This window comes from Hemicordylus capensis, chromosome 1 (genome assembly GCF_027244095.1).
Source record: "Hemicordylus capensis ecotype Gifberg chromosome 1, rHemCap1.1.pri, whole genome shotgun sequence".
Lineage (NCBI taxonomy): Eukaryota > Metazoa > Chordata > Lepidosauria > Squamata > Cordylidae > Hemicordylus > Hemicordylus capensis.
The window spans coordinates 73,636,750-73,659,222 of NC_069657.1; the positions used below are offsets into that span (position 1 = coordinate 73,636,750).

Below are 22,473 nucleotides of genomic sequence, written 5' to 3' on the forward strand. Positions count from 1 at the left end.
TGAGTTTAGTGAAACTGGGATACTTTAAAAATATATCCACATGGAAATGCCCTATGTCTTTCCTAAGCTTTGGTGGATAGGCAGTTCCCATGCAATATGCGGCGAAATGTTAATATTCCAGAAACTTCAGGAATGCAGTAAGACGATATAACCATATGTCCAGATTGTTATGGTAAAACTACTTTGGGACCTTTGTTTGAAGAGTGGTATATACATATTTGTAGTAGTAGTAGTAGTAGTAGTAGTATTAAAATGAGAAATCATAACAAAAATTGAAATTACCACTAGCACGCCATTAGTAACAATATGCTCAAAAGGAACTGGGCTGCAAGAGAAAATAAAAATATTTGACACATCATAATTGGTCTGCAGTAACTGAAATCTTCATTTCTAGTTGCTAGCATTACTACATCTGTATATTAATTTACTTGGATCAGTTTAGCCTATCTATAAAGTTTAAGTTATGCTGCCGAGTCGGTGTCGACTCCTGGCGATCACAGAGCCATGTGGTTTTCTTTAGTAGAATACAGGAGGAGTTTACCATTACCATCCCCTGTGCAGTAAGAGATGATGCCTTTCAGCATCTTCCGATATCACTGCTACCTGATATGGGTATTTCCCATAGTCTGGGAAACATACCAATGGGGATTCAAACCAGCAACCTCTTGCTCCCTAGGCAAGTTACTTCCCTGCTACGCCATTAGGTGGCTAACCTATCTGTACAAGGCAGGAAAATATTTTATCTCCTGTGTGGAGATCATCAGCCAGAAGTTTCCCCCCAGCCAGAAGTTTCCTCAGAATGATGCTATATCACAATATAGTGTCATTCACGGGACATTCTAGGAAAACCAAAATGGCAGTTTTATGAAGCCAAAGCACCACTTCTAGAAATGCTGCTGCTGCTCCTGTCTCCTGCAGAGGCAAATAGGTGTTTTTTTTAGAGAACAAAGATACCTGATCCCACTGACACTGCCAACCAATAGTAATCCACTCCCCCCGAAACTCTGAGAATTTTGAATCTCCACCCAAAAATTGTCAAAGAGTCCCAGCCCCATATTTGTCACCTGTGAATGATGCAGCAAAAATAGAGGTCCAGTTCAGATGAACCCTAGGTTCTACACAGTTCACTATCATAAATATTTATCACTTCAACAACAGCAAAAAAAAAAGTGCTCATATGTTAAAAGTTCATATGTTATACCGTTGCAATGTACTTACATACTCTCTAGGCTAAACTCCACTTCCAGCTCTTCTTGAATCTGTAAAAGGGCAAATATGGAATGCTGTTGTTTTTGTCTGAAATCATATTTTCCTGCCAGCTAACAACATGGTAACTAAAATGATGATGTGTTAAGTTAAACCATTATTTTTCAAACTGTGTTCTGAGAAGTACCATGTTTCTTATAAATCCACCATGGATTTCTCCATGAGAAGCTCAGGAAGAGCAGACAAGCTGCCCTGAAGGACAGCTTGCCTGCCCACTTTGAACATTCCCCTGGATTACATGCAGCTGCAGGGACAGTTGGATGCAACCTCTGGAGCACCTGGATTCCCTCTCAGGTCAGCACCCTATGCTTGATGAGGCAAGGCTGGTACCCTACACTCGCTAAAGTGTACTTCTAGAACAGCCCCCAGAATCCTCTGCAGTGTACAAGGTTTCCATGGCAGATGCACAGGTGAGAAAAAAGCTCATAAGATGTAACAGTGGGATGGATTCATTCTGCTCCCAAGAATATTTTTTTGTCACCCCTAGTGAGCACAGTTTGCTTCTTTCTCAGACAACAAAAAGAGCAGAGTAACTTAAGAGGAGCACAGTGTCATCGCCCAAGAGCTCTCAAGCTATTTTTTTGTTCTCCCTTGGGTCCTTCATGTCATTTCTCTCTCGTTTCTTCTTCATCTCTACCCTTACATTCCTTTCAAGCCCCTCTGGTCATCTTTGGAGATAAAGTGTATCTAAGTATTTTTATTCCTGCTCTAACTGAGGTGGCTACAAGATCTAGTTAGGGTAGTTAAATCCACAATGGATTATGAGGAACTCCAAAAATATATCTCCAAACTGGGGGAGTGGGCAACAAAATTGTCAAATGCGGTTCAATGTAAGCAAGTGTAAAGTGATGCACATTGGGGCAAAAAACACCACATGTACCCTGATGGGATCAGAGCTGTCGGTGACTGACCAGGAGAGAGATCTTGGGGTCATCGTGGACAGCTCATTGAAAGTGTCGTCTCAGTGTGCGGCAGCTGTGAAAAAGGCTAATTCCATACTAGGAATCATTAGGAAGGGGGTTGAAAATAGAAATGCTAATATTATAATGCCCTCATACAAATCTATGGTGCGGGAACATAGGAAGCTGCCATATACTGAGTCAGACCATTGGTCTATCTAGCTCAGTATTGTCTTCACAGACTGGCAGCGGCTTCTCCAAGGTTGCAGGCAGGAATCTCTCTCAGCCATATCTTGGAGAAGCCAGGGAGGTAACTTGGAACCTTCTGCTCTAGAAGCATATTGTAGAACTGGAAAAGGTGCAGAAGATGGCAACCAAAATTATCAGGGGCCTGAAGCACCTTCCTTATGAGGCTAGGCTACAGCATCTGGGGCTCTTTACATTTGAAAAGAGGCAACTAAAGGGAAACATGATCAAGGTGTATAAAATTATGCATGGAGTGGAAAGGGTGGACAGAAATTTTTCTCCCTGTCTCACAACACTAGAACCAGGGATCACCCTATGAAACTGAAGGTTGGGAAATTTAGGATCGGCAAGAGGAAGTACTTTTTCACACAGTGCATATTTAATATATGGAATTCTTTGCCATGGGATATGATGATGACCACCAGCATGGATGGTTTTAAAGGGGGCTTAGACAGATTCATTCAGGACAGGTATATCTAGCCTCCGCTAGCCCGATTTTTGCTGATCGTCAGAACCACCGGGCTTGCAGCTGAGTATGGTGGTTCTGGAGTGGCTAACCCGCTCTGGAACCCCTGGTAAAAAGCAGGTTTGCGGAACGAGCACTCCGCAAACCTGCTTTTTACAATCACGAGTAGCCGCGGCGTGCCTACGCACCACGCCTACTCACAAGTAGACCCCTGGCCGGGAGGCGAAAAGCCGCCTCCCGGCTCCGGGGGTCTCCCCAGTATTCCCTGCGCACTCGCTCCCCCACCCCAGCCCCCGCTTCCCCACCCCCTACCAACTCCGTCATGGAGCTGGCAACTGTGTGGGCGGCCGATCCAGCTGCCCAGGGCTCCCTGCCTGCTCATCTGCGGTGAGAGCAGGCTTAGCCCGTTCTCCCCGCAGTTTCTAAAAAAGCAGGTCTCACAGATCGCGAGACCCGCCTCAGTAGCTACTAGTCTGGTGGCTGTGGGCTATCTCCAGCCTCAGAGGCACAATGCCTCTCAATACCAGTTGCAGGGGAGCAACAGCAGGAAAGAGGGCGTGCACATGCCTCTTGCCTGTGGGCTCCCCAGAGGCATCTGGTGGGCCACTGTGTAAAACAGGATGTTGGACTAGATGGGCCTTGTGCTTGATCCAGCAAGGCTGTTCTAATGTTCTTATGTTCTTATCTTTTCTACTCTTCCTCTGCTAGGGGTAGCATGGAAACAACCATTGAAAGAGGCCACTACATTACTTCTACATCCCCAATTACAATGAAGGAGGATGAAGAGGAGAGATGAAGATAAGGGGAGGGGCAAATTTGGGTGAGAAAGGGAGTGAAAAGGGGCATGTGGCAGAAAGAACATAAAAGGAAGGGGAGGCGCAAAGGATTTCTTTCTCTCTCTCCTTTGCCTTTTTCCGTCCACCGTAATTTCTTGTAGGTCTCAATTTTTTAATAATAAACTTTCACTGGCCTGAAGTTCTACCTTCTTACTTTTGGGTCCAGTGGAAATGTGAGGCAAACTGTTTCTCCAAGGTTGATTTTAGAAACATCAAAGAGGACAGTAAGGAGATGGCGATCCATTAGGCACATATCTTCATCGTGAACCATCAGTTCCAAAACATTCTGAGAAGAGAAGCAAAGTTAATTATATAAAGTTCTGATTCTGGATCACAAAGCCCAGAGGGCTAGAGCTTAAGAGCATTTAGCTGAAGAGCTAAATTCAATCTATTATTTCCATAAATAAGGGAGGGATGAAAAAAGGGAGAAGAAAGGCCAGGGAGATGTAGATAACTGACATATGCGATCATAGTTCAAAGTCAAATTCTGTACTGAAACTTACAGAGGCTATTCCCACAATCAACAGAAAGTGGGATAAGCTCTCTTAACCCGCTTTCCGTCAATCGTGGGAACCACCGGGCTCGCAGGCAAACCCAGTGCTCCCAAGGCAGCTAGCCCACCTATAATACCCTCCCCTTAAATGAGGTTAATGAGGTTAAAGCTCTCCATTAACCTCATTTCTTTGCTTGTGTGTTGCCGATCAGGAGGCTGCAGCCAGCCTCAGAGGTCTCTCCAGGATTCCTCATGTGAGAATGCAGAGAGGGGCTCTCCTGAACATACCAATTCGGACAGGAGAGTGGGGGGAGTGGGGTGCAGAACTGTGGTCCATTGGACCCACAGTTCCAAGTTACACAGTTTGACACACACACACGGCCACTCCTGATGGCCCTCATGCTTTTGTTGACAAAAACTGTAATTCAAAAACAAGGAAATTATATGGTATACATTGTGGTAGGCCTCGATATATGGCTGCTGGGCTGTCTTTGGCTTGATGTCTCAGATGTTACAAGGCAGAGCAGAATATTTTGCTCTCATCTGGATGATGTGATGAGGAAAAAATATCTATTGGCTGACATGAGAAAAATAACTCCAAGTAGTCCCATTTCAATTAAAAGTATAAGTTAGGCATAGCTTCACTTGCAATTTCCTTCATCATATCAGCCATTATCAATAGGCACCTTTATTTTCTAGTTTTAAAAAATAAATTACTCAGGTCTGAAATCAGCTATTGATTATTAATAATAATAATATTTATATACAGCTTTTCAACAACAACAAAAATTCTCATAGCAGTTTACATGGCAAAAGGGGTGAGAAACTGGCCCGCTGACTCAGTCTGAAAAGAAACACAGAGACCCCAACAAGTCACAGGTAGTAACAGTTGATCTTTGCCTGAGAAGTATGAATGAATGAATGAATGAATGAATCTTTATTTCGACCACAGACCAGAGAAAGGAATAAAGACTAAATACTACTACTAATCAAGCAGTTGAAGTATAATCCATCACAGTTTTTAGAAAGCTTCTTAAATCTTGGCTTTTTATCCAGGCTTTTACATGACTGTTTCTATTGCTGTTTCTATGTGTTTTTATCCATTTATAGTTTTTATGCATGTATTTTATAGTTTTTAAATTAAATTAGATTTGTTTTATATTTTTAGCTTAATGTTTTTACTGTCATTTTATTGTATGTTTTTTAACTTTTGTAAACCGCCTTGGGGTTGTTTTTAATGAAAGGCAGTATATAAATTAAACAATCAATCAATCAATCAATCAATAATAACGTAATTAAAATATAGTAATTACAAATATTCCACACAACCTATCTTGTTTTGAATCTTCCCTGCTGTAAAACAAAACTTTGCTGCACTTAAGGATAACCTGAGAAGTATAAGGAAGTCATCATTTTAAAAGGTGCCTCTTTGCCCAATTATTAGGCTTTGCCTGCCAGGAAGTACCTTCCCTTTAATAGTTCACTGTGGATCAGTACAGACAATACTTTGTCTACCTATCCTAGCACACACAATAAGGATGTGTGTGTATACTGTGTGTGGGTGCCTTTCCCTAAACACTTGGAGGGCTTTACTACTTTTAAACTAGAATCTGTAGAACATGTAGAGGAAAGGTTCAGATGAACTGCCATCCACATAGTTAAGCAAAAGACACCAAAGTGTGCCAGTGGGAGGAAGAATGTGTGTGCTCAAAGACTACACAAATCCTTATCATGTTTGCCAAGGCCAACAAACTAAGTATCACCCAAACAGGCCTTCTGCCAATCCCTCCCTGTTTCAACCATATTTCCTAACTCCTCCCCAGATCATAATCCAAAGATTATTGCTTTCAGATTATTTCCACCAGAAATCGCATTGGTGTGTGTTAACCATCTCAGCTGAAAACTCTTGTCATCCACCCAAGAGTTCTGAAGAGATTCAAATGTGAAATTTCTGGTCTGCTAGCAAAAATATGTAACTTGTCCCTACAATCAGGCTCTGAACCGGAAAGAAGCTAATGTAACTCTGATTTTCAAAAAGGGATCCGGGAAACTACAGTCTGGTTAGCTTAACGTTTGTGCCAGGTAAACTGATGGAAAGCATACTGAAGGACAAAATTGTTAAACATATAGAAAAACAGGCCTTGCTGAACGAGAACCAGCATGGCTTCTGCAATGGCAAGGCTTGCCTCATTACCTTTTGGAGTTCATTGAGAGTGTCAACAGGCGTGTGGATAAAGGAATACATAATATTCTTGGACTTCCAAAAAGCTTTTAACAAAGTTCCCCACCAAAGGTTCCTGAGTAAATTTAGCAGTCATGGGATAAGGGGACAGGTCCATGTGTGGATCGGTAACTGGTTGAAGGGCAGGAAACAGAGTAGGAATATATGGACAGTTTTCACAATGGAGGGAAGTGTGGTCCCCCAGGGATCTGTATAGGGACCAATGCTCTTTAACTTGTTCATAAATGACTTAGAAGTTGGGGTAAGCAAGGAAGTGGACTAATTTGCAAATGACACTGAACTATTTATTCATTATTTATTTATTTATCAAATTTGTACACCGCCCCAAACTTTCATCTCTGGATGGTTAACAATAGCATAGAACAAGTTAAAAGCATATACAAAAACTAAAAACAATTTGACAATTTAAAAATAAACCAGAAATTAAAACCTAAAAATTTAGGAAGCTGAGAAAGCTTGGGTGAAAAGATGGGTTTTCAAGTGTTTTTTGAAAATTGCCAGAGATGGGGAGGATTGTATCTCAGCAGGGAGCGCATTCCACAATCTCGGGGCAGCAACCGAGAAGGCCTATCTCTGTGTAGCCACCAAACAAGTTGGCAGTAACTGGAAACGGACCTCTTCAGATGACCTCAATGGGCAGTGGGACTTGCATTGAAGAAGACGCTCTCTTAAATACCTAGGAGTTAAGCCATTTAGGGCTTTATAAGTTATAACTAGCACTTTGTATTTTGTCCGGTAACCTATTGGCAGTCAGTGTAGCTCCATCAGTAAAGGAGTAACGTGGTCTCAATTGATCTAGAGAAACGGGCGCAGCTGGTGCATCAGCCGGAGCTGATAGAAAGCACCCCTGGCCACCGCCTCATCCTGAGAAACAGGGAGAGGTGAGAATCCAGAAGTACTCCCAGACTGCAAACCTGTTCCTTTTGGGGAAGTGTGACCCCATCTAGAACAGGTAGCTCGAAATTGTCTCTAGAGTTTTGAACCCACACAATAGGTACCTCTGTCTTATCTGGATTCAGCTTCAGTTTATTCTCCCTCATCCAGCCCATTACTGCTTCCAGGCAGGCATTTAGGGAGGATATGCCAGCTCCTGAAGAAGTTGACATGGAGAAGTAGATCTGGGTGTCATCAGTATACTGATAACACCCAGCTCCAAATCACCTGATGATCTCTCCCTGCGGTTTTATGTAGATGTTAAAAAGCTTTGGAGAAAGTACAGAGCCTTGAGGGACACCATACTTAAGCTCAGATTTCGAAGAGCAACAATCTCCAATTGACACCATCTGGAATCTATCCGAGAGGTAGGAGCGGAACCACTGTAAAACAATGCCTCCCACCCCCAACACCCCCAGACGTTCCAGAAGGATATTATGGTCGATAGTATCGAAAGCCGCCGAGAGATCCAAGAGGACCAACAGAGTCACACTTCCTCTGTCAATTCCCAATTGGAGATCATCCATCAGGCCGACCAAGGCAGTCTCCACCCCATAGCCCCCCCAAAACCAGTTTGAAATGGGTCTAGATCAGTGTTTCTCAACCTTTTTGGACTCCAGGACCGCTAAATCATTTTTGCAGAGTGTCAAGGACCGCTACATTCTTTGTGTGCAGTTTCCCGGACCAGCAGTTAGTAAAGGGGTTTCAAGTTTAATTTTATGTTATATATCTAACAGATATGACATCTAACATTGCAATTAAAATAATATCATAAAATAAAATTTGTTAAACAATAAACTGTATTTTATTTACATACTATTTACATACTCATCAAAATGCACACAAGAAATTAAGTTAATGTGAACATTAAAATTTTAAAACTGCATGTTTACATGCTATATGTTTACTTAACCTTTTCCGATTCTTTTCATCGTGTGTGCATCATCACTTATTGGGGGGAAATCCCAGGTGCCCGATATTGTTGTGCATGCGCGGAATCTCAAGACTTTCCCCTTCTTTCTCTGCAAAGGTGTTTGCTTGTTTTGCTGGGACAGGAAGGTTACACTGAAGAGGCGATTGCACATGCAAGGGCTGGCTTGCTGTGGTGGCCCCAAGCCAGAGGAAGCGCGAAGGGGGCGGGACTCAGCAGAAATGTCCACTCCAGTCCCTGCTGCTGTAATAGCTGCGGCTGAGGCGGGGCTGGAGAGCGGGGGAAGGCGGGATGGATGGCTATTGCTAAGAGACGAGGAGGGGAGCCGGACTTGTTTGCCTTTAATACGGAGACTTTGAGGCTTAAGAAAAGGCGGGGAAAGGTGCTCCCCTCTCCTCCTGGCAGAAGAGCTCAGGGAGGTGGTGTGTGGCAGGAACCTGCATTTTGTCCAGCTTGCAAAGGGAGAGAAAGGGTGCCTTTTAAGAAGCGGCGCCTGATGCGAGCAAAGGGGCGGCACTGCCGGGTGCGCGCAGCTGCCGGCTCGCTTTTATACAGTGCCACACACGCCCGCTGCCTCCCCTCTCTCCTCCTCCAGGGACCTTCTTAAAAGGCACCCTTTCTCTCCCTTTGCAAGCTGGACAAAATGCAGGTTCCTGCCACACACCACCTCCCTGAGCTCTTCTGCCAGGAGGAGAGGGGAGCACCTTTCCCCACCTTTTCTTAAGCCTCAAAGTCTCCGTATTAAAGGCAAACAAGTCCGGCTCCCCTCCTCGTCTCTTAGCAATAGCCATCCATCCCGCCTTCCCCCGCTCTCCAGCCCCGCCTCAGCCGCAGCTATTACAGCAGCAGGGACTGGAGTGGACATTTCTGCTGAGTCCCGCCCCCTTCGCGCTTCCTCTGGCTTGGGGCCACCACAGCAAGCCAGCCCTTGCATGTGCAATCGCCTCTTCAGTGTAACCTTCCCCTCCCAGCAAAACAAGCAAACACTTTTACAGAGAAAGAAGGGGAAAGTCTTGAGATTCCGCGCACGCACAACAATATCGGGCGCCTGGGATTTTCCCCCGATAAGTGATGATGCACACACGATGAAAAGAATTGGAAAAGGTTAAGTAAACATGTAGCCTCTTAAATTAAAGCCCACGAGGAGCAGTGGGGAAGGGGCGGCAGGGAGATATCCTGCCGCCCCAATTACACTACGAATTACGGGCACCAGAGCAGGAAAGTGGCGGGAGGGGTAAGTAAACCCTCCCGCCCTCTTAAATATACCCCCCCACCCAGTGCCGGACCGCAGTTGGTCGAAGCAAACACGGACTGCACCAACAACCGCCATCTTCCCGCCTCGGCACCTCACTTAGTTTTAAGCCAGTAAGTTTAAGCAGCTCACCTCATCAAAGATCTCACACAGAGCACCTTCAAGCGACCAGCAACCACTCACTCACTGGGCCATCTTCCCGCCTCAGCACAAGCCCCTTCCCTGCTCCACCCCTATTGGCCACTGACGTTCCAGGAGCCTGTGTTACTCAACAATGTTGAGTAAGGGGGGCGATGGCAACCCGGACCCGACCGGGATGGCAGCATGTTTAGTGCAAGCTTTTACTGGGGATTGAAAAACAAGCCTATTCTTCGGGGAGCCCTGCCTTCCTAGTCGTGGACCGGCACTCAAGCCTCCGCGGACCGGCAGCGGTCCGCGGACCGGCTGTTGAGAAACACTGGTCTAGATAATCAATTTCCTCCAAGACCACCTGGAGCTGAGAGGCCACCACCCTCTCAATTACCTTGCCCAGCCATGGGAGGTTGGATACAGGTCTATAATTGCTCAACTCTGAGGGATCTAATGCAGGCTTCTTTAGAAGAGGTCTAATGATTGCCTCCTTAAGACAAGGAGGCATCCTGCCCTCCCTCAGAGAAGCATTTATGATTCCCACCAGGCTGTCTACAACTGCCTCTCTGCTAGACAGAACAAGCCATGTTGGGAAAGGGTCAAAAGAACAAGTGGTAGGCCTCACCACTCCAAGCAGCTTGTCCACATCCTCAGGAGTCACAAACTGAAACCGATCCAGTCGAATCACATCAGAGGAGTCGTTGGACACCTCCAGCTCAGACATCAAATTAATTGTGGAGTCTCCATCTAGGTCGGCTCGAATCCGAGAGATTTTATCTGCGAAAAACTCTTCAAACACATCACAGCGGGTAACTGATGACTCCAAATTCTGGTTCAAGGGAGTGGGGGCAGATACTAATCCCCTCACAACCCTGAACAACTCCGCTGGACCTGAATTCGCAGAGGCAATATGGGCAGAAAAGAACCGCCTCTTTGCCGCATGTATTGCCTGAGCATAGATCTTTAAATGTGCTCTATGTCGCAATCTGTCAGATTCGAGTCGAGTCTTCCTCCACTTGCGCTCCAGTCACCTATCTTGTCCAGTCATCACAATCTGTCGGATTTAGGGGAGTGAAATCCCAACAGATTGTGAGGAGCTCCAAAGGATCTCTCCAAACTGAGTAAGTGGATGACAAAATAGCAAAGTAAGCAAGTGTAAAGTGTTGCATATTGGGGCAAAAAACCCACCCAACTTCATATATATACTGATGGCATCTGAGCTGTCAGTGACTAACCTAGAGAGAGATCTCAGGGGTTGTGGTGGACAGATAGTTGAAAGTGTCAACTCAGTACATGGTAGCTGTGAAAAAGGCAAATTCCATTCTAGGAATCATTAGGAAGGAGATTGAAAATAAGTGCTAATATTATAATGCCCTTATAAAATCTGTGGTGCTACCACATTTGGAGTACTGCGTACAGTTCTGGTCACCATATCTTAAGAAGGACATTGTAGAACTGGAAAAGGTGCAGAAGAGAGCAACCAAGATGATCAGGGGCCTGGATCACCTTCCTTATCAGGCAAGGCTACAGCATCTGGTGCTCTTTACCTTGGAAAAGTGGCGACTAAGGGGAGACATGATCAAGGTGTATACAATTATGCATGGAGTAGTGAGAGTGGACAAAATAAATTTTTCTCCCCCTCCCACAACACTAGAACCAGGGGTCATCCCATGATACAGGGCCAGGAAATTTAGGACCAACAAAAGGAAGTACTCTTTCAAACAGCACATAATTTATTTGTGGAATTCTCTGCCATGGGATGTGGTGATGGCCACTAGCTTGGATGGCTTTAAAAGGGGCTTAGATAAAGTCATGGAGGACACCTCTATCAATGACTACTAGTCTGGTGACTATAGGCCACCTCCAGCCTCCCAGGGTGGATGCCTCTCAATACCAGTTGCAGGGGAGCAACAGCAGGAGAGAACATGCCCTCACCTCTTGCCTGTGGGCTTCTCAGAAGCACCTGATGGGCCACTGTGTGAAATGGGATGCTGGACTAGATAGGCCTGGGGCCTAATCAGGGCTGTTCATATGTTGCACGTGAGGTGACAGCACACAAAAACACTTTCAGACTCTAAAATGATCAGAAGGTTGAAACTGAATGTTACCATCTCCTGCTGTTGCTCTTGCTCTCTTTCCTATAACATCTATATCTATCCCCTTTCCCACACACCACCATGTTTCCTTTACACAAGCTTAATATTCTTGGTACAAAAAATACACAATATAGCCCATTAACTATCATGCAAATCTGTCATGCTTGTTTTTCTGACTGCACCTTCCTGGCCAGTTGAGAGGGACAGGGGAAGAGGAAGAGGAAGGGTGGATTGAAAACTTGGAGAAGGTGGGAAGGACAGAGATTCAGAATTGAGGTAATCTCCCAAGGAAACACAGAATTTTAAAATCACTGGCTGACATAATGCACAGCCTACTGCCTTTGTAATGTTCTGCCCTGGAGCTGCTACAGACTCCTAAGTAGCTGTGGTGCTGTCCAGTCACAGTGGTTGTGCAAGCAGTGCTACTGTATTTCCCCCCATTTTCTGCAATGGTGAAAACTGTGGTGTGCTGCTTGCATAATCACTGCTTCTGAACAGCATTCTGAAAGCATCTGTTTTCAAGACCAGAGCAGCCCCAGGGCAGAACCTTACAGAGGCAGTAGACTGCACACCATGTCATTCATGAAAAGAGAGAGGTGCAGCTTGATCATATGCAAATTTATTTGCAAGTCCTACTTTGTTTAATGGTAATTGTATATATAGGATTGTTGCACCCAAGGGACAAACTAGCCAAAATGTTAAACACGATGTTGTCTTGCTCATGTTACTTCTACTTAAAACAGCAGTCGTGGGTGGAGTGGGGGAACATCTGGGTCAGGACTGCAGTGGAGGTGGAGGGGAAGTTAACCCTTTGTCATTTTCCCACCAAAAATCATCTTTCCCTAAAGCAGTTATTCGTCCCCAACGGTATCATTTGCTGAAAGGTTGTGTCTTTCTTACTTTGACGCAATTCTGTATCCTGAAGTAGAAGGTTTCATTCCACAATGGATCCTTACAGTCCTTAATAACCTTAGTCCGAGGCCTTTCAAATGAAGAGGTTGGCAGGAACAAGCTCACATAGCAATCAGATTGGGTAACTGTTTTAAAAAGGCACAATATAATCAACAATTTGAGAACACATTCAAACACTTAACTTTAATTCGCAAGACCAGGGGTGCACTTACAACTGAATAAGGTAAAACATTTATCCCAGGGCCAATGAGGGAGGGGGCTGCTGGCTGTCCACCTTCCATCTCTCCAGCACTCTGGTTTCCTGATCGCAGGACTCATCTGGGGTTCAAGCCAATGAATCCTCTCCAGGAAAGGAGGAGCAGAGAGGAGGAGTGTCAGGCAGCATCCCTCCCTCCTCCTCTCCTTTTGGTTGGGTGGCTGGCTAGGTGCTCGGTTCAGCTTCCCCCTCCTATCATCTGATTAACAGGCTCAACAGCTATTGAAATGCTGTTGCTGAACATCAACCAGCATTTCTCTGGCAGTCAGGCTGCAGGGGGAATGGTGGCAGGGTTGGACTGAGCCTGAGCATCTAACAGCCAATCAGAAGGAGAGGAAGGGTTAGACTGCAGGACATGGGAGGAATCGATGAGATATATTTGTGTGCTTTTTTGCCTGGTTCCTATCAGATTCACTTGGTTTGTATTTTCTTGACACCAATATTGGCAAGATTTACTTATGAAAGAGTTTGTCACAATTATTGCCTGCTACATATTAAAGTTGCAGGAAGACCTGGAAGGAGAAGAAGGTGGTGTGGGCCATATTCTCCCAGGGCCCACTCCAACCCAACTTTTTTCCTCCTGCAGATAGACAGTATCGCCCGTCGATCCAGACATTGGCCTACACTCAGAGGCTGATCCAGACACTCGGCCTACACTGTTTGGGCTGCAGCCATCTCGGAGTGGATTGCTGAATGCATCTTATAACTCAGCTTATTCCTCTGATGCCATGTTCAATGCTAAAGGAGCGTCTTCCCACCGGGATATGCTTCTGTGTGATATGTTCAGCCATCCTAGTGATTTAGTCACACATGAGCCTTCTCTTCCTACAGACTTGAAACATAGTGTTTCTGGTTGGAACTGCATAAATTGGAGTTTTATTAGTTGGAATATAGTGGGGAGGGGTGGGAAAAGATGTAACTTGGCATTTTTATCTTTCTTACAAAAGTGGGATGTGTTACTGCTGCAGGAAACATAGTCTAAGGAAGATTTAAATATCAACGGCTATGTGATTTATAAATTGGGTGCCCACTCTGACTCCAATAGCGGGGAAGACTCAAAGGGGGCTTGGCTTGCTGTGCTTCGCTTTCCTTAGAAGTGGACTCCCTATGGTTGCCTGACTTTTCTTCCTTTTGCCATGGCTGTTCTCATTAAAACCCCGTGTGAGGACATATGGTTAATTAATGTTCACATTCCCCCCTGCCCCGGTTCCTCTTATGGCCCTATGGCTGCCATTTGGGATCAACTGGACTCTTATATCCTGGAAACTAGTTTGAAGATGCCGTGCGCTAAGATTCTGCTTGCAGGTGATTTCAGTGCAAGATGTGACCCAGATAATAATGCAGTAATTGCCTCCCATTTGTGGAGTGGGGGTGATAACTCAGATGGTTCCTTGACTCATATTCGCTTATCTAAAGATAGAGTCCTCAATAAGGCAAGGGCTAAATTGTTACATCTTGCTGGATCTTTTGATCTGATTCCTTAAATCATACTGTCCCCCCTGACATCCTGGGTGAATTTACATATTTATCCTCTTGTGGCAGCAGTGTGGTAGACTATATTTTGGTTTCTCCCCTGCTGTTTAATCGGGTCTTAGTGTTTGAAGTGGGCGATCAAGCTTTTAGTGATCACCTGCCCCTTCTTTTTTGCCTTGATATACCATGAGATAGGAAGGATTGTTTTATTCCTAGCTCAGTTGAATCCTTTCCTACTAAAACGGGATGGAAGATAAAATAGTCACCTGATGTGGAAAGGGCATTGAATACCCTGTATTCTTCTGCAGTTGGCACTGAGTTATATAACTCTGTCATGCAGGCCCCGTCAGGAGCACCAGCAATCTCCTGTTATGAGAAGCTTGAGGCTGAGGTTTCGCAAAAGTTCCTGACTATAGGTCAACTGCACTCTTTTAAGAGAGGTAGGATGAATGACTCTAATGAGTGGTTCAACTTCCAGTACAGGGATCTGCTTACCAGGCTGAGGGGCATATATAGGGAATACAGAGCTGGATCCAACCAAATGCTCCCTCCAAAATATTTTACAACTAAGAAAGCTTATAAAATATATGTGAGGTCTGTCAAGTCCCAGGCACAGAAAAATATCTGGAGGGGATTAATTTTGGCCACTCATAATAAGGATAGTGGTGCCTTCTGGCACATTATTTCAGGTTCTACATATCCTAGAGTGCTTTCTGTGGTTCCTGCTCCCACTTGGGTAGCCCACTTTCATGCTCTCTTCAATGGAGCTTCGGCCCCTTTGGGTGATGATCCCTCCATCCCGAGAGGTTGCCCTTGTGGCCACCTCTTACACCAGATGATATAGTTAATCTAGTTAAAGGTCTAAAGAAAAAGAAAGTGCCTGGTTCTGATCTCATTTCCCCGGAGACAATATTAGGTAACCTTGATTGGTGGGCTCATGTCCTAGCCAGTTTGTTTACCTCTATTAATAACACAGGAGTGTTATTCCCTCCTCCTGGAGTGAGCCTATATCAGGTTCACTGATGATGAGTGAGCCTAGATGACGGGCGTAAAGTTTGCCTGTCACCGATAACAAACTAATGGGGCTATAGTTGGACACCCCTCCCACTATAGACCCATTAGCTTGTTATCAGTGGTAGGCAAACTTTATGCCTGTCATCTTTTGGATACGTTGGAGGGCTGGATGCTGGAGCAACATATTCTAGGCCCCGAGCAAGTGGGATTCAGGGCTGGCCACTCAACACTAGATCACTGTATGGTATTATACCATCTGGCATGCAAGTACACAAATGCCAACTCTTTGTCGCATTCATGGATTTGTGAGCCGCTTTTGATTCCATACCAAGAGAGGTACTATGGGCTAAATTTAGTGAAGCATCTATAATAAAAGGCTCTTATTCCTAATCAGACTACTTTATGCCAATTCTACAATCTGAGTGAGAAATGACCCTTCAGGGGCCCTAACTGAGCATATTCCTACCACCCGAGAAGTCAGGCAAGGCTGTCTGCTGGCACCTGCATTGTTTAATTTATATATTAATGACCTGGTCCAGGTTTTGGGAAAGGTGGATGTCCATTCCCCTAAACTGGCAGATGTACGAGTACCGGCGTTGTTATATGCTGATGACACGGTGCTTCTATCTCAGTCTCGGCTTGGCTTAATGAGACTCTTGGAGGCGTTTGCCCAGTATTGTAATATAAACAAACTTTCCATTAACTTTGATAAATCAAAGGTTTTGGTATTCTCAAATTCAAGGAAGCTTTATAAATGGAGGATCAACCAGACCAGTATAGAATAGGTGACCAAGTTCAAATACCTTGGGATCTATTTCCAATCCAACTTGAACTGGAAATCACAGCGGTTACACATTATCTCCCTGGCACGTAACACACTATATGCTTTTTTGCACTTTTTAAATGGAAAAGGCGGCCAATTTATACCTATGGCCTTGCGAGTGTTTCGAGCCAAGATTGTGGCTCAAATGCTCTTCAGAGTCACTATCTGGATCCAAGGGGTCCATCCAGATATTGAATCCATCCAGTCTAGATTCCTTAGAGCCATTTTCAGAGTTCCCAAATGTGTTTCTTATGCTGCTTTATGTTTGGAGACTGGTTCTTATCCGATCTCCTGTTTAGCTTGGGAGGCCTCATTAACACGCTGGCTTAAACTCTGTTTGGACCCTCAGGGACCTTCATATGTCCAACATATGTGGAGAGGCACCTTCCCTAATCCATGGTTGTCCGTTGTCACCAACAAATTGTTGGGCATGGGGCTTTCTCCCTCTCACATTTTCTCCTTGGGTTTTGTAAAGGCGAAGGCTGTTGTCATTCAGCGCCTAAAGGATATTGAGTACCAACGCCTACCAAAGGATATTGAGTACCAACGCCTACCAAAGGATATTGAGTACCAACGCCAACGACCTTGGAAACAAATATTGTTCCCCTTTGCACCTTGGCATTTCCCTCCAGCTGGAAAACAGGCTGCTAGTTATTTAAATTCATTTTGTTAAATTTAGGTCAGCCTTTGCTAGGGCTAGGCTGAATGTATTGCCTTCAGCCTTGCTTCAAAGGAGGTTCTCTAAGGAACACCCTGTTTCGGGGGGTGTCTATGCGGGGAGGGTAGTTTGGAAACAGTAACTCATTTTCTTTTATACTGTTCCCTCTATCGTGATTCTAGGAGTGAATTATTACATCCATTACTAGAGTAATTCCCTGGTAAGTCTGATCCTTTTTATCTTAATTATTGTTTGGCTGATACCAATGATGAAGTCACCAAAGTAGTAGCCAAATTTATTCATGGGGCGATGAGAGAGACATCCTGCCACAGTCTTTTATAAGTTTGATCTTATGGTAGTTTTAGTCTTACCTGTATGTATTGTGATATTTATTCCACTTATTGTAATTCTGAACGGCTGTGTTATTGTCACCTTTGTTTTTGTTTGGCCTATGGCTGCAATAAAAGAACTACTACTACTACTACTACTAGCGCTCCATAAATAATTGGAAAAAGTAATTTTGGTTGCTGGGAGTTTCCTCTAAAACAGGGAAGCAAAGAATTGTATTGTGGTTGGATCTGTAATTTCTGATTAATAAATACAAATACAATAAATAAATCCAAAGAGTTTTCCACAAATAATGTTGAAGTTACTAACCCTAGGTATTCAGGGATAGGGTGATTTAAAAATTCTAATGAATGAACAAACTACCCAATAGCCTCCACCACCACCACCACTTTTTTTGCTTCCTATGTTATTATCAGTGTCTCAAGAATGAGAGGAACTGTAGTCAGAATATTTTCTAACTTAAAAAAAAAAAATTTGTCAGTTGCACAATTTATTTTGGAGGCAGATATCATTATTCCCTGTCCTTCTTCCAGCATGGAACTTAATGTACACTTTACAAGGGGTTCCCAAGTAGTCATCCATGCAAAAACAGACCAGACCTGGACTTGCTTGGTTTTTGGAAGATGGCTGCATCATCTGCCCTTAGACCATGTCCTGGAATAATTATAAGCTTATTCCTAGATCAGAAGCACATTATAAGTATTTTCTGCTTCATGGTGTTCCTTTGTTCAGGAATGCAAAGTCTCTGAGGAGGAAAGGGAGCCTCTGATCTCCTTCCATACTCCAGAGAAACTCTGATTTATACCACCCGACAGGCTTGACAGGATCAACAAGTGACTGTTATTCCTGTTTCCTTTTCATGTTTATTATATGCTGCAATGAATTAAGTGGTACTTGATTTTCTGAGATACGTAAAAATCATTACTTATTCATTGCAAAGCATGAATAAACATGAACAGAGCAAGTAAACAGGAATACCAGCCACTTAAACAGGAATACCCAGCAGCCGCTCCTCCCACTGTCGCTGCCACAATGCGGGGAGGCCTGCTCGGCTCACCCCACACCCCTGCACATGGTGGCTAAAAGTACAGAAAAGCCATGGTTCAGCGGGGCGGGGGGCAGCAGCGGGGGCATTGGTGGAGTGGGTGCAGGGTGGTGGCAGAAGCCCCCAGTTTTTGGAGGGCCCCCCAGACCTTGGAGGCCATAAACTGGGGCCCCAAGATCCGGGGGTAAGAGCGCTTTTACTGGCAGTCAGTCAGAGTGGCCAGAGAGGGAAGTCCTTTTTTGTTTAAGAGGGAAGGCAAACCTAGCAGAGAGAATCACCATTTTGGTTGAGCAGTGCTTGTGGCAACTGCTCACACACTGTGCGAAAACAAAACAAAACAAAAAAACGTTTATTTCAAATGATAACTTCAAGAAAACCCCCTTATTTGACTCCATATTTGACTAATGGTGGTGAGTTTTTACTGGGCACCCTCCTCAGGGGCGTAGCTGTAGCTATCATTGAACGAAAGGGTTCAAAGAACACGGGCCACCAGCTCCTGAGGGCCCTCCAGATCCCTCCCTCCCTATTTTCTTCACTGTCGCCCTCACTCTGGGGGGCCGCCCGAGAGAGGGATGAACACGGGCCCCCTCTCCCCTAGCTACGCCCCTGACCCTCCTGTCTGGTCCTGGCTACATTCCACTGCATTTTCATGCTGTGGCGGCGGCTAGCTTGCTGCATGAATGCCCCTGAATGCTGCTTTTTCTTTCTCCTGCCCTGCTTCCTCTGGCAGCTGAAGGGCCCAACTGTGTGGATGATATCCTCACAAAAAACACCATTGAGATGTCCCTGTGTGTCACTCAGTACAACTGTACCAAAGTTGATTCAAATTGTTTATGTGAGCCACAAGTTACCCATCTTGTGCCTCAAATGTCCACACATCTGCCACCTTGGATTGGAGGGATGACATTACAAACTACACCACTGAGGTGTCCCTCTGTGTCACTCACTACCACTGTACCAAATCTGGCATAACAGCAAACAGGGCCACATGCCCCATTTGCAAATAAACTTTGCCAGCACCGCATTTGCAACATGTCTGGTAGTGCCTCTCCCTGCTTGCAAAAGCAGAGAGACGTGTTCCTGGCAAGGCTGGGAACCCAGTGCTGACTGAAGCCTTTAAAAAATGGAGCCACAAGTCAATTTGATGAGTGGAAGATAAGGGAGTGGGAACTGGCAGGGCCAGATATCATTATACATGAAGATTACCATCAAATAATGGGAACATATATGCAAAATGGCCCAGGCACAGGATTTCTTGCATAATGAACAAGAACTGTTCTGTTTGTTCACAACTCAGAAAAAGATATTATGCCTTCCATTGCTATTGCCTTCTGTAGATGCTGTCTTCCATAGTAACTATGTTTTCCATAGTAAATGTCTTCCATAGATAGACATAGTTACTGTCTGTCCAGGCAGTAACTATGCTAAGGCTGAATTCAACATTACATAGACATAACCTGTGGTTCCTCTCCCGCCCCGCCCCCCCCCCATCCCCCCACGTTTACCTGCCTGGATTCAGATGTAAGCACTGAAAGACTGCAGAGAGGAGGGGAAACTGACTGCTGGGCTTCCTCTTTTGATTGATGGACAGCTGCGGCAACCAATCAAGATGGAGAGAGGGAGGAACTTCCTGCCCTCAATTCCGGTCCCAGGGATGGCTGCCTCCATTATTGAATTTGGACATAATGGAGGCAGCCACAAACCAGAGGCCTGAGCAATAAACCTCACTTCAAACCAAGGGTTCAAATTGGAGTTTGGTGAGTGAACCCCCGCGTTGAGTTAGGGTCCGAAATATGGTTTCCTGCATTCAGATGTTCAGGTTTGGGGATCTCTGGCTGCTCTGCCTCCAGTTCCCCATTATGTACTCATCCGGCCTAATTGTTGCTCATTTCCACATGCCTACATTTATTCCTAATCATCTACTCATTTTACTACTCAAACTTACTCATGGCATTTATTGCTTCTGTGTCAGTACCCAGAAAACGTGTTTGTTTCTGGGTAAAGTAAATCCATTCTGCCAGGGAGTCAAGGAGAAGAAATTATAGCAGTATTGTATTGGGGTAGAGGAGGGGAGTGCAATGGGTGGAATCAAACCTTCCTGATTCTGAAATAATAATGAGATTCCTTACAATCCAACCCAAAATCCCTTTGACTTTTGTCTGATTGTAAATAAGCTTGGGCCATTTCAAGATGTGCCCACTTCCTTCCCAATATGTACCTTGCAGCAGCAGTGAAGAGATGCAAAAAGGAGGGGGCTGCTCCTCAGGCCTTAATTAGGCCTAACAGGAAGTCCCCATTGCAAAGATGTCAGCACATTGTAGTTTGCCAGGACCCAAGGCTGCTAGACAGGACCCCTTATGGATTATTGTGGATTTACCAGTATACTCACACAGATCCACCTTTCGTAAATTTTTTACTTGTATGATTCTCACAGACAGTAAACAGCAAGGACACTCCATCTGCAGAAAAATACAAAATTTTATGGCAAATAAGGAAATTAACGGCAGATCATGATCTTGGCTTTTAGTGCTGAATACATAATTTTCAGAAGATTTCATTCCTTTGCTAACTGAGGTATTAATTGTTTAGGGATTAACAAAATCCCACATTAATGGTGTAGAGCAAACATTAATATAATACATAAAGAAGAACCCCTCTTGTGTAGAAACATGCAGACATATAGATAATGTTGTTCAATGTGGATTACAGACTTCTTACAGGGATATTAGCATGCAGATAATAATGTGCAAATAAAATTATTGGTAACTATTCTGCAACAGTATATTAGCAGAAATTCCAGTGGCTATAATCTTCTAATTTTTGAGCCATTTTTGGAAGGGTGGTATATAAATCAAATAAATAAATAAAATAATTTTTGCATTAAAATATTTTTCAATACATTGGCTTATTGCTTTGAAAACACAAGGTAGAACTATTTTATAGTGTTCCAACAGCAAAAATTTTGATTATTTGAAGTCAACTTGAATATATTTAGATCAAAGAGTCAAACTACTAAAGATTTATGTTCAGTTCAGGCTCATCAGCAATTTTTAACTCTCCAGGTCACTCCTGGTTCAGACAGTGACTTACATAATGCACAGCCCAAGAGGGATGCGATCTTACTGGCTCTTCATTCACCATCTTGTGGGTGCTCCTACCGATGACAGGGGAAGCTTTGTGCATCCTAAAGTGCTACATCAGAGCAGCTACAACCAACTTTCCATTGCAGCTAGAGATTCCCCCATCATTAGTAGGAGCATCCACATGGTAGTGAGTGCTGTGGAAACAACAACCCCATATTCCTCTTGGGTGTGCAGCTACCTGCAAAGTACATAAGCTACTAACTTTTACAATATAATTTGATAAATCAGTTCGGACAGTTCATAAGAAGAACAGCCCTGCTGGATCAGGCCCAAGGCCCGTCTAGTCCAGCATCCTGTTTCGCACAGTGGCCTACCAGATGCCTCTGGAAGCCACAGGCAGGAGTTGAGGGCATACCCTCTCTCCTGCTGTTACTCCCCTGCAACTGGTACTCAGAGGCATCCTGCCTTTGAGGCTGGAGGTTGCCCACAGCCCTCCGACTAGTAGCTGTTGATATACCTCTCCTCCATGAAGTTATGAAGTTGAACTCCATGAAGTTCAAACTGGTTTTGAATTGGTATTAGAGATATTTGATGCAGAATAGTGTCAAACCCATAATTTGTTTAAATCTGTATGAAAATAAGGAAATGATAAACATTGAAATTGCTGACACAGTGTCGACACTGTGTGAATCACACCAGGGCTGCTGCAGACACAAAGTAGCCCAAATGCTGTGAGGATGAGCTGTTGCTCAGCCACTTCTGGCTCAATGGAACCATTTGGTTGTGGCGAATGGGAGTAGCTGCAGCAGAACTGACTGAGCAACAGCTCATCCTCAACAGTGTTTAAGGGTGATTAATCACCTGGTGTTGCAGTCTGCCATGCCTTGTGTAATAGTTAACAAAGTTGTGGCCCTTTTCTTCTATACTGAGTCTACGTTTTCTTGAGCTGGGGTCTGGGGATAATGTTTTATTTTTGTTTAAAATGTTTTTAAATTGTTAGTTGTTGTTTTAATGTTTTAATTTGTTTTAGCTTTTTATTGTTTTATAAGTTGTTTTAATTGTAAACCGCCCT

At 44.3% G+C, this 22,473-nt stretch overlaps 1 protein-coding gene across 3 annotated transcripts in view; it reads right to left on the bottom strand.

The window, feature by feature from the left end:
• The window catches only part of LOC128340806 (cytosolic phospholipase A2 epsilon-like), an 86,072-nt gene extending 66,190 nt beyond the window's left edge, over window positions 1-19,882 (bottom strand). Inside the window, exons 1-5 of one of the 3 annotated variants that reach the window (XM_053286525.1) lie at window positions 19,824-19,882; window positions 12,690-12,826; window positions 3,868-3,999; window positions 1,219-1,259; window positions 283-325 (exon numbers count right to left, since the gene is read on the bottom strand). In XM_053286525.1, coding sequence (XP_053142500.1) covers window positions 283-325; window positions 1,219-1,259; window positions 3,868-3,984 — 201 coding nt within the window. In that variant the 5' untranslated portion in view covers window positions 3,985-3,999; window positions 12,690-12,826; window positions 19,824-19,882. Of the gene's footprint in view, window positions 1-282; window positions 326-1,218; window positions 1,260-3,859; window positions 4,000-12,689; window positions 12,827-19,823 lie in introns of those variants that run through there. The other 2 variants (XM_053286526.1, XM_053286527.1) reach the window with 2 other exon arrangements.
• Between the last annotated feature and the right edge of the window lie 2,591 nt (window positions 19,883-22,473).